Source organism: Stegostoma tigrinum, chromosome 16 (genome assembly GCF_030684315.1).
Source record: "Stegostoma tigrinum isolate sSteTig4 chromosome 16, sSteTig4.hap1, whole genome shotgun sequence".
NCBI classification, from domain to species: domain Eukaryota; kingdom Metazoa; phylum Chordata; class Chondrichthyes; order Orectolobiformes; family Stegostomatidae; genus Stegostoma; species Stegostoma tigrinum.
The window spans coordinates 14,736,003-14,750,615 of record NC_081369.1 but is presented as its reverse complement, the minus strand read 5'-3'; the positions used below and the strand labels follow the sequence as shown (position 1 = coordinate 14,750,615).

General features: G+C 42.7%; 1 protein-coding gene across 1 annotated transcript in view; it reads right to left on the bottom strand.

Annotated features, from left to right (window-relative positions):
- snrkb (SNF related kinase b) overlaps positions 1-14,200 on the bottom strand; it is a 109,359-nt gene extending 95,159 nt beyond the window's left edge. The window contains exons 1-2 of the mRNA XM_048547206.2: positions 13,901-14,200; positions 12,894-13,552 (exon numbers count right to left, since the gene is read on the bottom strand). Coding sequence (XP_048403163.2) covers positions 12,894-13,482 — 589 coding nt within the window. The 5' untranslated portion in view covers positions 13,483-13,552; positions 13,901-14,200. The remainder of the gene's footprint in view (positions 1-12,893; positions 13,553-13,900) is intronic.
- Between the last annotated feature and the right edge of the window lie 413 nt (positions 14,201-14,613).

The window sequence follows — 14,613 nt, the reverse complement described above, 5'->3', positions numbered from 1 at the left end:
CAGCACACAAATCTCCCACGTGTATCAAGTCCTACAATCGGAGATAGAGGTCAGCATGGCCTTACAGTCACCTCATTGAGATTAAGGTCAAGGGTTTCACTTTGTGAAACTTCCAGAGAATTTCTTCAGCTTAGGCTTTGACCCAATTCATCCAGAAAAAAGAAAAGAAAATACAGTATTTATTCTGTTCCCATCAATGACAAAGTCAATATTTGCTCTCAAAAAAAAAAGGAAGCTACACTAAAAATATAAACTCAAGGCATTAACCTTCATGTGTGAAACACATTAGCACAGCAGGTACACAGAAAGAAGGGCAATAGACTGCCAAGGTTCAATCAAAAGCAACAACTAAAGACAGCTGCCTGCCATCTCATATCCAACTAACCTCATATGAGACACAACAAACTCATGAACAGCCTGCCAGCTATCCTTGCCTTCAGCTGTCCAGACCCACAGCCACTGGAGACTAATCTGAGGGATTTTCCAGATGTAGATGATGAGCTGTAGCACCCCTGCACAGAACAGTCCTTTGACCAGCTGCTATGCTGTTCCTAACCAGTTTAGCTGGAAGTGCCCACAATCGGGTACACATCAGAGTGCATGGTGTGAAATTGCATACATGTGTACAGGGTGAAACAGAGGTCAGAGATCCAGCATGTTTGGAATTGTGGGACAACTGGCGCCAGTGGAATGATGGATTGGAGTTACACCAACAGTCAGACAAGATCAAAGCAAGTTTGCCCAAGTGACTGGCACTTTGCAGATGACCGCAAACTGAGCACGGTCACTTCTGATCGGCTGTTCAGGTGAACTGCATCCTCCCCACCACACTGCAACCTCAAAATGGGTATCACCATGCACACTGCCTGAAGCAAACTGTGCCAGGGAAAACAGGAGGGTGAAAATCAGGAGTTGTGAAAACTGCTCAAAACAAGGATATTTGATCCAACGTCACCAATTGAACAAGGTTCAAGGTTAAAGAAATGCATCTCCTAGTCAGGGCAAATGACCAAGCAAGAGCTGCAAACGAAGGCACTAGTGACGGATGTCAATTTTCTGCTTTCTCCTTCCATAATGAAATAAAATCAAGTTTTTTTTTGTAATCTCACAGCTTCAAATCAATACAAGCAAAATGAATTGGGGCTGGGAGACCAACTCAATAAATGGTCCAGCAAGGGACCCAAAACACAAAGAGTGCAACTCAATCTGGGCAAGTAATAATAGCTCAGTGCTGAGTGAAAAAAGTCAGTACTGGGTCCAAGCTGGAAGAGAAAATAAAATCAAAGTCGTACCGATGCCTTGGGATTTTAAAGTTGGAGCAATAGAAGCATCTTTAATGGGTGCAGCCAGCTCTCTTATGCCAGGACTTCTAGGTTTTTTCTTCCCCAGTTTTAGGGTTAGGTTTAAGCAGTTGCTGTTAGAGTCTCAACAGGGCAGAAGCTGCTGGAGTTGTGAAATAGTTGGATGTTCTTATGAACCAGTTCCCTCACAGTCACCTCATCTGAGAGATTTAATTCAGGTCAGTTCTTGTGGACCTCAAGTGAGCACAATGCCAAATGTTTTGTGACATGAGAAGACAAAATTATGGCCACGTGTACTCTCAACAATCACTTACAGTCATACAGCTTGGAAATAGATTTTTTGTTCCAACTAGCCTATGCCGATCATTTTCTGTCCTACCTGCCTGTGCTTGGCCCACATCCCTCCAAACCTTTCCTATTCATGGACTTATCCAAATGCCTCTTAAATATCGTAACTGTATAGGCATCCACCATTTCCTCTGGTAGTGCACTCCACGCACGAACCACTCTCTCCGTAAAAAAAGTTGCCCCTCATGTCCGATTTAACCCCAATTTTAAACTCCGCACCTCAAGGAATAAACCCTTGCCATTCACCTTATCCACGCCCCTCATGATTTTATAAACCTCCATATGGTCTCCCCTCTATCTCCTATGCTCCAGTGAAAGAAGTCCCAATCTTTTCAGTTTATTTTTATATCCTAAACACTTCATACCCAGCAACATCCTGGTCAATTTTTTCTGAATCCTCTCTTGTTTAATAATAAGCCTCCGACAACAGGGCAACCAGAACTGCACAGAGTATTCCAGGACAGGCCTCCTTATCGTCCTGTGCATCTTCAACAATATTTAGTTAAAGTTATACCATTAAGAGCCCTCTATGAGCCTTTATTTTGTTAAACACAGCTGCAAGGTAAGGGGTGGAGTCCACTAACTGACATTAACAAGCATTTACTAACCACAGAACATGTCAATATGATAGATCCCTGTCTATGATGTTTCAAGTCAAACACTGAAATTGTGCACTAATACTGTAAAAGCCACAATTACCCAAACATACAGGACTCATGATCGGAAACGGGTGAAAAGCTAGTCAACAAATGAAGTACAGCAGTTAGAGACTATAAAAGAACTTTCAGGCAGTTAAAGTATGGATAAATATCACTTCATTTACAAATTGAACTGTTATGGAACCACATACCCAATTAATTTTAAGTCAGCTCCCTTCTCCTCAATCATTTTTTGGATCCTAACTAAAAACCTGTATGCTGTTGATAATTCTGTTGCTGGACAGTTTCCAGATCTCAAGGGAAAGGGATTATTCCGGATAAGTTTTAACATCTCTACAAATGCTGCTTTGCCTTTTCCCTACTGTTACTGTCGACATATCATCGCTTGGGTTCAACAACATCTGCAGGTATGGAAAACCAAAGAGACCCCAGGGGCAGCTGTGAAGCAGACCCAGCACATTGTTCAAAGCTGCCAACGGCTGCAGAAAAACACTGGGCGTCATTTGGCCATCCTGGGCAGTGCGTTTGACCTATCTATGCCCAGAAGGTCAGTCACTGGCATGACGCACCCCCCCGCTTCACGCATCAGCACTGAAAGAGGATGCTGGCAGAGGTGGAACGATCACCTGCTACTGAACATGCTTCAATGTAATGAATTGTGAGCACTTGTTTAGATCTCGTGAGTAAGAGAGATATGAACCAGACATTACAAGGTTATTGTTCAACGCAGACAGCACTTATACATTGCTATAATTACATTTACTTGCAAAGCTGCATTTCATACATTTGCGTAGCCCTTCCAGATTGCAATCAATGTTATGAAATGCCGAACATATTATCTGTCTCGTACTTCAGAACTCCTTGCTCACGTTTGGTCATACTCCCACTGTTTCAGCAGTAAATACAAACTCCTTCCTGCTGTTAAGATCCAGCGGTTAAGATGGTGGCTATGATTCAGTGTTTTGAGCTGAACACACAAGCTACATGGGACTGCTGTGTGTGTCCTTGTGCGCCTCAAGATTTTAATGCCTCTGACATAGCAGTACAGAAAGATATTTTTGCATGTACCTATAGGTTTTTCTCTTACGTTGATTGAGAAATTTTCTCACCCGCACAATTCAGTTTGCTGCTGGTAGTAGCAATGGCCAAGTTCTGCCTAGTCTTTAATCAATTGGGAAGGACAAGAAACTATGGGGAAGTCTGCTGTCTAAACTGTTCAAGAGATAAGAGATGGGATTTATAATCATCTTGAAAGGAATAATTTGATTAGGGATAGTCAATACGGTTTTGAGAAGGGTAGGTCGTGCTTCAAAAACCTTATTGAGTTCTTCGAGAGGGTGACCAAACAGGTGGATGGATGGTAAAGGGGTTTCTGTGGTGTATATGGATTTCAATAAAGCATTTGATAAAGTTCCCCATGGTAGACTATTGCAGAAAATATGGAGACATGGGATTGAGGGTGATTTAGCAGTTTGGATCAGAAATTGGATTGCTGTAAGAAGACAGAGGGTGGTGGTTGATAGGAAATGTTCATCCTGGAGTTCAGTCACTAGTGGTGTACCGCAAGGATCTGTTTTGGGGCCACTGCTGTTTGTCATTTTTATAAATGACCTGGATGAGGGCGTAGAAGGATGGGCTAGTAAATTTGCAGATGACACTAAAGTCAGTGGAGTTGTGGATAGTGCGGAAGGATGTTGCACATTACAGAGGGACATAGGTAAGCTGCAGAGCGGGGCTGAGAGGTGGCAAATGGAGTTTAATGCGGGAAAGTGTGAGGTGATTCACTTTGGAAGGAGTAACAGGAATACAGAGTACTGGGCTAATGGTGGCGTGGATGAGCAGAGGGATCTCAGTATCCATGTGCATAGATCCCTGAAAGTTGCCACCCAGGTTGATAGGGTTGTTAAGGTGGTGTATGGTGTGTTAGGTTTTATTGGTAGAGGGATTGAGTTTTGGAGCCATGAGGTCATGCTGCAGCTGCACAAAACTCTGGTGCAGCCACACTTGGAGTATTGTGTACAGTTTTAGTCGCCGCATTATAGGAAGGATGTGGAAGCATTGGAAAGGGTGCAGAGGAGATTTACCAGGATGCTGCCTGGTATGGGGAGGGAAGGTCTTATGGAGGAAAAGCTGAGGGATTTGAGGCTGTTTTCATTAGAGAGAAGAAGGTTAAGAGGCAGCTTAATAGAGACATCAAGATGATCAGAGGATTAGATAGGGTGGACAGTGAGAGCCTTTTTCCTCGGATGGTGATGTCTAGCATGAGGAGACATAGCTTTAAATTGAGGGGCGATAGATATAGGACAGAAGTCACAGGTAGGTTCTTTACTCAGAATAGTAAGCGCGTGGAATGCCCTGCCTGCAACAGTAGTAGACTTGCCAACTTTAAGGGCATTTAAATGGCTGTTGGATAAACATAGGGATGATAATGGAATAGTGTAGGTTAGATGGGCTTCAGACAGGTGTTACAGGTCGGCACAACATCGAGGGCCGAAGGGCCTGTATTGCGCTGTAATGTTCTAAGACTCCTTTAGAAGAGGCTGGTCTGAGGAGTATAGAAAGAAGGAAGTCAAACAATTTGTTCATTGATGATACACTTTCTCTTAAATAAAAATGTTTGGCAATCAATTGCTTAGACATTTTCAAGCACAAACAAATGCTTGGGGCTTTGGCACGTCTAAAGATAACAATCTTGTTTCTCCTAGATACTGAACATTTTACAAAAATGTTAAATATCCAAGCAACACAATGTCACGTGGGAAGTATTCAAAGGAGCAATAAGCCAGGAAAGAATCCAGTCATACCGGGCTGTAGGAACACCTCAGAACTTTCACTGCTCAGTCTCTGGAGCTGAGATTTTATTTGTCACAAATCATTACTAACGCCATTGAAGTAGCTGATCATTTCTGACAAGTATAATGATAAATTATTGTATGTAATGTGATGCATGCAACAGTGAATTGTTAAACATCCCACGAAATGTGACAGCCCAGTTTTCTTAGCTCACCTTATCCAGAATGCAGAGCATCCCATCCACCCCAGTGTACTGACAGCAAGTGACCATAATACATAACAAGGGACACTGTACTTTCAAACGTGCCATTATTCTCAGAGAACAAAACTGTGGAAATGCATCATGAGTGAAAACGGAAATTGTTAAAAATAAAGTGTGGTTAAACACAGATAAGAGAATAAGCCAGATGGATAATGTCTTAGTTCTGCTGGTAGTTAAAAATGACATCTGCTTGAATATTTTTAACGTTTTCTGCATAAGCTTCATATCTGGGGTCAACTAAAACCAACTAGCAGCTGAGCAAAGAACTCAGAGCTCCGTACATCCGCAAGTCAATGAAGTAAAATCCCCACAACTGCCATAACCCTAAGTCTTGGTCTGTTCCTCAATCAACTGGAGAGCCGTCTCAATTGCCATAATACAGGCATATGAAATAGGCCAGAAGTAGGCCATTCATATGGCGAGGTAATGCCACAGTGGTACATCACTGGGCTGGTAATCCACAGCCTTAGTTCAAAGACTGATTAGGGATGGGCAACCAGTGTTGACCCAGCCAGCAACATCCACACTATGTGCAAGACTGGAAACAAATAATTCAGCCCCTTGACCCAATGATTCCAGATATTAGTCCATTAAACCTCATTTAAACTACCTCCAATGTACTTACATCCTTCCTTAAAGTAGGAGTTCAAAACTGCACACAGTATTCAAGATGTAGTCTCATCAATGCACTACATAATTGAAGCCTAACATCCTTATGGTGATTTTCAATTCCTCTTGTGATAACTGACTGCAGATAGTGTGAATAATTAACAGTGCTTCAACCCTCCCTCAGGTATTGTTTAATCAGCCAGAGCTTGAAGGATGCACACTGAATAATCATCAGTGTCCATCAACATAAAGAAAAGCAACAAGGCTCATTCAGCTCAGAGGAACAGTGTCTTCCAAACATAGCATGCAATTCTGGAGACTTCTGACACAGCAAATAACAGATCACTATTTCTCATCCAAAACCAAACAGCTGCTTGAAGAAAATGCTTCCCTCACCTCAGACCTGTGATTTGGCTCATTGGAACCATGCAGCATTCTCCATCTCCCAAACTATCCACTGCACAGAGTGGGAATAAGATTTTGAGTTTAAGAACAACTTGTTCTAAAAAGTGTGGACTTGCACACAGTAAGGGGGGATAAAAAGTGATACTGAAATTTCGAGAAATAAGGTGAAACAAAACTGTGATAAAATAATCTGATTATACAAAGCATCAGCCCTGAAAATTAGAGGAATTACAATTTCCATGTCATTCACTTAAAGGGGAAAATAATATTGCGTTAGTCAACTACTTAAAGAAAAGCCTCACCTAGAAAACTCTTCAAGACTGTTCACGGAAAAACACAGCACAAGGGTGGAACTCCATCCTATTACTGAATTAGGAACTAGATGTGCTTTCCACTTCCTACACTTCCCTGTCCCTTATTGAATCACAGACAGACAGTCTATTCTGGAAGCATCCAGCCCATCAAGTCCATACTAGCTCTGCAATACAACTCCCCCCCGCAGACCTTCCCCCATAGTTCTACAAATGGTCACCATTAGATGTCTGCCAATTTTCTTTTGCAAGAAGCCTTGTTTGAAACTGTTCCTCACACTTCTTCATGAAAGCGCCAATTGCCCCTAGGGCCTTGTGTTTCCTCAATCAGTGATATAGAAAGCAAATTGTTTACCCATCGATTCATGGCGAAAGAGCCCAATTTCATTCTCACTCAACGTTTACTTTCCAGTAAGTGTCAGTATATACAGTGTCTCGTGATCAAAGGCAGGACAATGGATTTACTTTACCCTCACAGTCGGACTGAAATGTTGAGATCCCTTTATATCACTCCTTTGGGTTATTAAAATCAGTCAATTCAGCACAGAGCAAGGATTTTTGCTTTTTCTTGATCGCTCAGCATCATAAACTGATGGACAAGGTTATCAACAATGTTAAAACGCAATGCTTACTCAGCAACAGCCAGAGAGCACTGGTTTCTCAAAATGTGTGCTGATGCTGTTAATCCAGAGGTTCGAGTACAGGCTCCTCCAATATGGCAGCACTGCCCTTTAAACTAACACAGCAAATGTAAGGAGTGCACCTTATCTGCTGTGCAATTTGCATGGGACCCACATCACTGAAACTGACCACTAGGTCAGATTATTAATGTTCACACTTCAGTCGCCTCTTCCCAACTGCTCAAAAATATCTTTCAAATCCTTTCTTCTTCACATACTTATCATCAGTCCTTTTTAAATATATTTAGGCTATCCATTTCAACTACTTCTTGGAGTAGGAAGTTTCACACCCTAACTACCCAGTTACAAGACTTCAAAAATGTTTCATTGACTTAGTGTTTTTGGACAACCTGAGGTTATAAAAGACATGGTATACAAATGTACGTCTCCCAAGAAACTTATACGTTGGCAACCCTAGGACAGAGCAGATAGGAATGCTGTTACTGCTGTCAAATGATCACATTGAGGTGACTGAGACTTGTAATTATTAAAGCTCATACTATTGGAGGTATGACTGGCATGCAGCCATAGTGCAGCTTTTGTACGTTTATTAACCACTTAGACAACATTGTTATGTCTTTCTTTTTTGGAAATGTCACTTGCTGACGATCAGCTGGGCACCACTTCACACTCAGGCAGCTGTATCTGTCTCAGTGACCATGACAGTATCTTATAATATATGCTGCTGCAACATTACAGATTTAACAATTGCAGAAGAAATTAAGATAGCTTTAAATCAAAATTTAAAATATTTTCTCCTCTTTTTACCAGTTTTAGGTGTCATCTGTGTCGAACACCACATCTGCAAGTTCCTCTCCACGCCACTCATTGGAAATACATCACTGTTCGTTCAGCGTCGCTGGGGCAGAATCCTCGAACTCCCTCCACAACAGCACCGTCAGTCTAACCAAACCAAAGTGGACTGTAGCCGTTCAAGAAGGAAGCTCATCAGTTAAGCTCATCCTCATATTTTGCCCTTCAGATGGGCAGAAAGAAATGCTGTCCCAGATAGTGAGTAAAACAAAAGGGTGAATTGAAGGCAATTGATAGAGATCTGCACGAAACAAATGATGGGAAGTTGCACAACAACAATTTTTAGAATATCTTTACATGTCTGACTCGAATTCCCCTCCTAATAGTTGAGGAATGAGGAGGTGGGAAGTGAAGGTCTCTGGTTTCTCCAAAGTAGGTTGGCTGAAATCAGGAAGAGAGCTGGCTTGGGAGAAATCAGAGCTGATTTTTTTTTGTGGGCACTTGTCAACGGTCTGTGTGTTTGAAGATTGCCTTCAATTCATCCTTTTATTTTACTCCCTCTGGGATGTGGTCATCCCTATCTGGGCCAACATTTCTTTTTGCCCATCTGAAGGGCAAAATATGAGAATAAGCTTCCTTCTTGAACTGCTACAGTCCATTTTGGTTTGGTTAGATTGCTCTTCAAACACTCGGAAATAGTTTCAACAAAACATTGATCAAAGCTTAGAATCAAAGCCGACTTTCACACGTCCACCTCATCTACGTCTAGTCGATCTTTACCGAGAAACTGCAATATTTTACCTCACTGTGCGTTAAGAGAAACCAAGAGCAAATGTGGAAATGCAATATTAGAGACTTTATTAGCCAGATCATTTCCATATGGGATGTCAAGGCAAAAAAGGCGATTCATTTGGGAATACAAAACTCAACAATTCAGCTACATTGGTCATACAGAATGAGAGATGCATTGGATCACTGATAATTGGGCATGGTGGACAAGTGTGGAGACGAAAAACATTTCACCATCTACATGGAGAGATGGAGATTACACTGAAGTACATGTTCAGAAAATAATTGCACTGTCTCATTAATGTATCAAGAGTGAATGTGGACAAAAACCTTCAGCTATCAGAATTCAAGCCACACCACAATCTGGCCCCAGTCCAGCTTCTTTACATAACTAACTTTTTGTTTGAGAAAGAAATGGTTCTACTGTCCTCTAACAGCATTACTTCTAAGCAAGCCTAACACAAGCTTGCAAAACAGTATGACTGTGTTTTGGGACCCTTTATGAAACACGCATTTAAGGGGCATTTTTAACAGGGTAATATAATCACAAGGCGCTTGACAGGAGCACAATCAGATAAACAAAATAACACCAAGTCATAGAAGTAGCCATTAAGTACAAAAGACTTGTGAAAGAAGTAGTAATTTTTAACGTCAGGAGCAAGCATTGAAGAGACTTATAGGAGGAATGCCAGAGCTGAGAGCTAGACAGCTTAAGATGTAATCATTAATGGTGGGATGGAAATATTCAGAGATGTACAAGAAGCCAGAAGTGAAAGAAGTTAGAGAGACTGGGATAGGTAAGTCTATGGAAAGAATTGAAAGCAAGAATTAAAATTCTATATTTGAAGTGCTGCGGGACTGAGAACTTGCACATGTCAGTAAGCACAGGGATGATGAGTGTGTTGGACTCGACGCAAGTTAGAATGAGGGTAGCAGAATTTTGATGATGTTTCAGCTTATTTTATACCGCCATAATTGTATCTCAAATAAAAAGAGATGGGAAAACACATAGCAAATGTCTATGCTCTGCAGCTATGGATAGAAACACAGTAAAACTCAACATCTGCTTTTCAGGGATCAAATTCCTAAATTGGGCAAGAAAATAATTGCTTAATTTGTTTCCACAAAACAATGGGATAGTATTAGCAGAATGTTCTGTTATGAGCCTGTATTAAACTCCCCTCCACCCTTCTCTTCTACACCGCTGAATTAGTTCAGCTTGATAATGGTAAACACCTGCAAAACTATTGCAGGTAACATTCATTGACATTTCAGCGCAATTTCTTTCAACCTCATGCAGAAAATGAATGAACTTCAATGCTTAATCACTTATTCATGTAGAACAACAATTATCCAGCTTGTAAAAACATGTAGACAATCAAGCACAGAAAAATAAAACACCATGGACACCAAAAATCTGAAATAAAGTCAGAAAATGACAGAAATCCTTAGTGTGCCAGATGGCATCTGTGGAGAGCAGTTAATGTTTCAGATCAGTGGCTGATGTTCTGTGAAAAGTTCTTTGACTTGAAACCAGTCAGGGAGCAATCTGAAATGTTAATTCAATTCCTGTCTCCATGGATGCTATGTAACCCGAGTAATTCAAACATTTCCTCTTTGGACAATTGAGAACCTTATAATTTCTGTATTTAAAGAACAATTTCCACCAAGTTAATTTTTGATGTATTAATTTTATAATTATTTTAACTAATGTTATTGATGCTGGCTCAAGACAACTGGAGCACAATAATATCAAAATAGAATGACACTCTTCCTGATGACTGTGACAATGCAAGTTCTGAATCTGTGGGTGGTAGCAGAGTCTTCTTGTCTGACATCCTACTGCCATTTAATGTTATCAGCAATCAAGGACATATGCAGAGCTTATCAGAAACATAACTTTATATTTCTTCATATGCATAACTACATCTCAAGATTTCTGAATTGTCTGTAATAATCTAGCAACAACTTTACAGAAAATCCTTAATTAAAATGCTGAACTCTCTCAGAAATGACTCAGCTAGAGATGTTTAAGTAGTTGGAGCCTAGCCCATAGAATTATAGCTGCAGATTAATGGCACCTTCTCGAGCACTAAAATTGACAGATAGAAATGGTGGCTTTTTGGTAGCTTTTCTGCGCAAATTGTGGGATGTTCAAGTTGTAACAGGGTACACTTCCCTATTTCTGGCCCTGAGAATTAGCATGCAACATTCCCAGGGACAAACAGCTCCTTCCCTCTGGTTTATTCCAATGTGTCTTAGTTTTAAACTCAGTGGTATGTTTATTAAAGCTCTAAATGCATCCCTGTTTCAGACTTGGACATTTCAGCATGAATACAACCCATTGTTATCAGTGTGGAGGTATATTTGAATTATACGAAGACACTGCACATATAATGCTACTCGGTACTCAAAGAAAATTGAAAATCCAGCTGCAGATTGTCACTCCATGTCATGGTTTTTGACATAATTTTTATACAAGAAATTTCTACCTTGCTGTTTATTAATAATGTCACTTATGTTAAATAAATGCATAATAACCCAGCCAATCCAAATGCAACAAAGACAATTATCCTTGAAGTACTGCATTGAAATAGATCCTTAACTATTACTGTGAATAAATGATGATGCACAGAGAAGTGCTACCATTGTCAGTAACTGGATTTCCCCAGTCAGAGTGTTTCTGTAGCTGATCAATTTACAGCATCTTACAACAAACTCTAATTATTTGTTAAATGGGAATGGGGCAGGCAGTACAGCTGATTGCACCTCGGCAGAAAGAACTCACTAAGGATACAAGTGACCCCTTTCTGCACTAAGTCACTGTGTTAAGTCTCAGGAAAGGCATGGTTAAAGGCCATCTGCAAATATGCTTACTTATTAAAATCAAAGGAAGGGTGAAGAGGCACCGCCCAGAATTATCCCCTTCGGTCCCTACAGAGCTGCTCATACTAACATACAAATTAGGAGGAGTAGGCTACTCAGCCCCTCGAGCATGCTCTGTCATTAATAAAATCATGGCTGATCTGAATACTCCACATTCCAGCTTGCCTTGCAAAGCCTTTTACCATCACAGCTCCCTTGCTTGTCAACAATCAATTTCTACTTTAAAAATATTCAAGGGTTCTGTTTCCAGCTTTTGAATGAGAGACTTCCAAAGTCTCTAAACCCTCAGAAAAAACATCTCCTTATTTCATCTCAGATGTTCAATTCTACTATTAAATCACTGGCCCACATACAAAAGCTTAGGTACGGGCTACACCTGCGTTTGGCCCAGCTCATGTAAGTCAAAATTACTCAAGACTTTTTAACCAAGTTACAAGTGGCTTGGTAGGATAAAAAAAACTGGTGGGGAGGTGCTGGGAAGATAGTCACTGATATTGCTTTTGCTGCAAATTGATCAATAAAATCAAGACAACTTTCAGTCGCGTGTTTGTGAAGCGAAGCAAGAAGATAGTGTACTTTAAGTGGGGGGGGGTGGTTCGAGCTGTTACATTTGCTTGAAAAGATCAATGTCAGTTATACATTAGGAGCTGCAAAACCTTTGCAATCTCTCCTCCAATGCCCACGAGTCCTCAAGGAAACATTGCCAATAATCCCAGAATTTTCATTCAACTTCCAATATTACTACAATGTTACTATCCTGATTAAACCTGATTGGCAGATGAGCTCCCATTCATATTTCTACAGTTTTGTGTGTGTGTGCGTGTGATTTCCCTACCTCAGTAAAGCTGAACTAAGCTCGGCTGCTCATATGCCAATAGTCACACCTAGGGTTAGCATAGGCAAGTGAGTGAGGGTCACACAACGTGCCTACAGCCTGCTATCCGCCGACAGTTAAAGTCTGCGCACTGCTAATTGTGGTGTGGTTCAGGCACAGGCTGCATTGATTTGCGGATCAAACGTGCATGTCTCTTTATTTTCTAGGATGTGAAAAGCTGAGAGTGGGCTCCAGGAGCGAACCCCTCAGCTGGTTTACTCACCCACCGCAGGTGCATCGTATTCCTCTCCCAGTAAGATCTCGGGCGCCGAGTAAGCCAGAGAGCCGCAGCTAGTGGTGAGCATCTTGCCGGGCTGGAATCGGTTACTGAAGCCGAAATCAGTGAGTTTGACCACCCCTTGGTCTTTGAAGAACACCACGTTCTCCGGCTTCAGGTCTCGGTGCACCACATGTAACTTGTGGCAGTAGGAGATAGCGTGGACGATCTGGGCGAAGTAAGTCTTGGCCCGGTCCTCAGAGAGCCCCCTCTCGTGGTTCATGATGTAGTCGAACATATCGCCGCCGTCTCCCAGCTCCAGGATCAGGTAGAGTTTGGTCTGGGTGTCGATCACCTCGTACAGCCTGACCACGTTGGGGTGCTGTACCAGCTTCATACACCTGACCTCCTGCAGGAGGTGCCCTGTCGCCGATTTGTCCAGCTTGGTTTTGTCGATCACTTTGACGGCCACTTTCTCCCCGGTGAAGACATGCCGGGCCAACTTCACCACGGCGTAGTGACCCTTCCCCAGGGTCTTGTCCAGGTCGTAAAGCCCGGCGATCTTACCGTCGTAGCAGTGCCTCAGGCCGGCCATGTCGTCCTCTCTGAGGGTGCGCGGCTGTAGTGGTCGGAGGGGGTTGGACACTCACCCTTTCCCCAGGGATCTAGAGAGGGAGGGAGAGAGGGAAGGAAGCAGCAATAGGTGAGGAGAGGGGTGCATCGCTCCTGGACAAAATGCAAAGCGCCCTCTTCCCCTCAGGTTGAACACTATCTGACTCAATCTCAATGTCACGGATTGCCTTAGAATCGGTGCTAACCTCGACCTTAGGAAAAAAAAACTTTCTTTCAAAAAAAATAAACCGCTGAGTTGAGTAGAATTGGAGCGGGGGTGGGTTGGGGGGAGAGAGAGAGAGCCCGGGGGTTCGGGAGATGCTGAGAGTTTTCGGAAGCAAACAGCAGCCAGTGCCCCGGGTAAAGACCGAGCACCGCTTCAAGTGGGGAGGCGAACTTACCTGCAGTGCGGTGCTCCTGGTCTCTCCGTCCGCTTCCAATTCAGTGACAGCCGAGAAACTGGCAGGCACGGCACCCTCAACCCCTGCTTCTTGCAGCCATTGCTGTCATTTACCCAAGACAGCAGCAAGCAAGCAAGCCTGGGATCTCTCTCTGCAGAGCTCCGTCTGTCTGTGTATGTATTGCTGCTTTGCGGAAATCCGAGCCCCACATCTGCGTCTCCCTATTGACGTCAATGATAATGACCACTAGCGGTGGAGCAGGGTTCGAGCCTCACACTGTGCTCCCAAACAGAGAGACTCAGCACAGCGCTCCTTCTTCACTCCCTCCACAGCCCCAGACCGACATGGTGCAAGGGGAAATTTCCGCACACGCTCCTGGGTTAGAGCGCAGAACCCACGGGGAACTGTACGCCCCAGTGTCAGAACAGCCATCAGCTCATCCTAAACTGTAGCTGCCAGATTGCAGGAGTGGATAGACACCTTAGGCCCGAATGGCCTCCATCTCACTATCGCTACAAGCGCGGTAGGACGCCATTCAGCGTGACTGCCTCTGGCATAGGACTTCAGTTAATGCCATGCCATTCTCCTGCTTTCTGTAACCCAGCGCCGCCCTCCTTTTCAGCTAACTATGTGCCTCTTGAATGCCTCAATTATACGCTCCCTTTCTCTGGCAATGCATTTCCGATGCAAAGATCGGCCATGATCCCACTAAA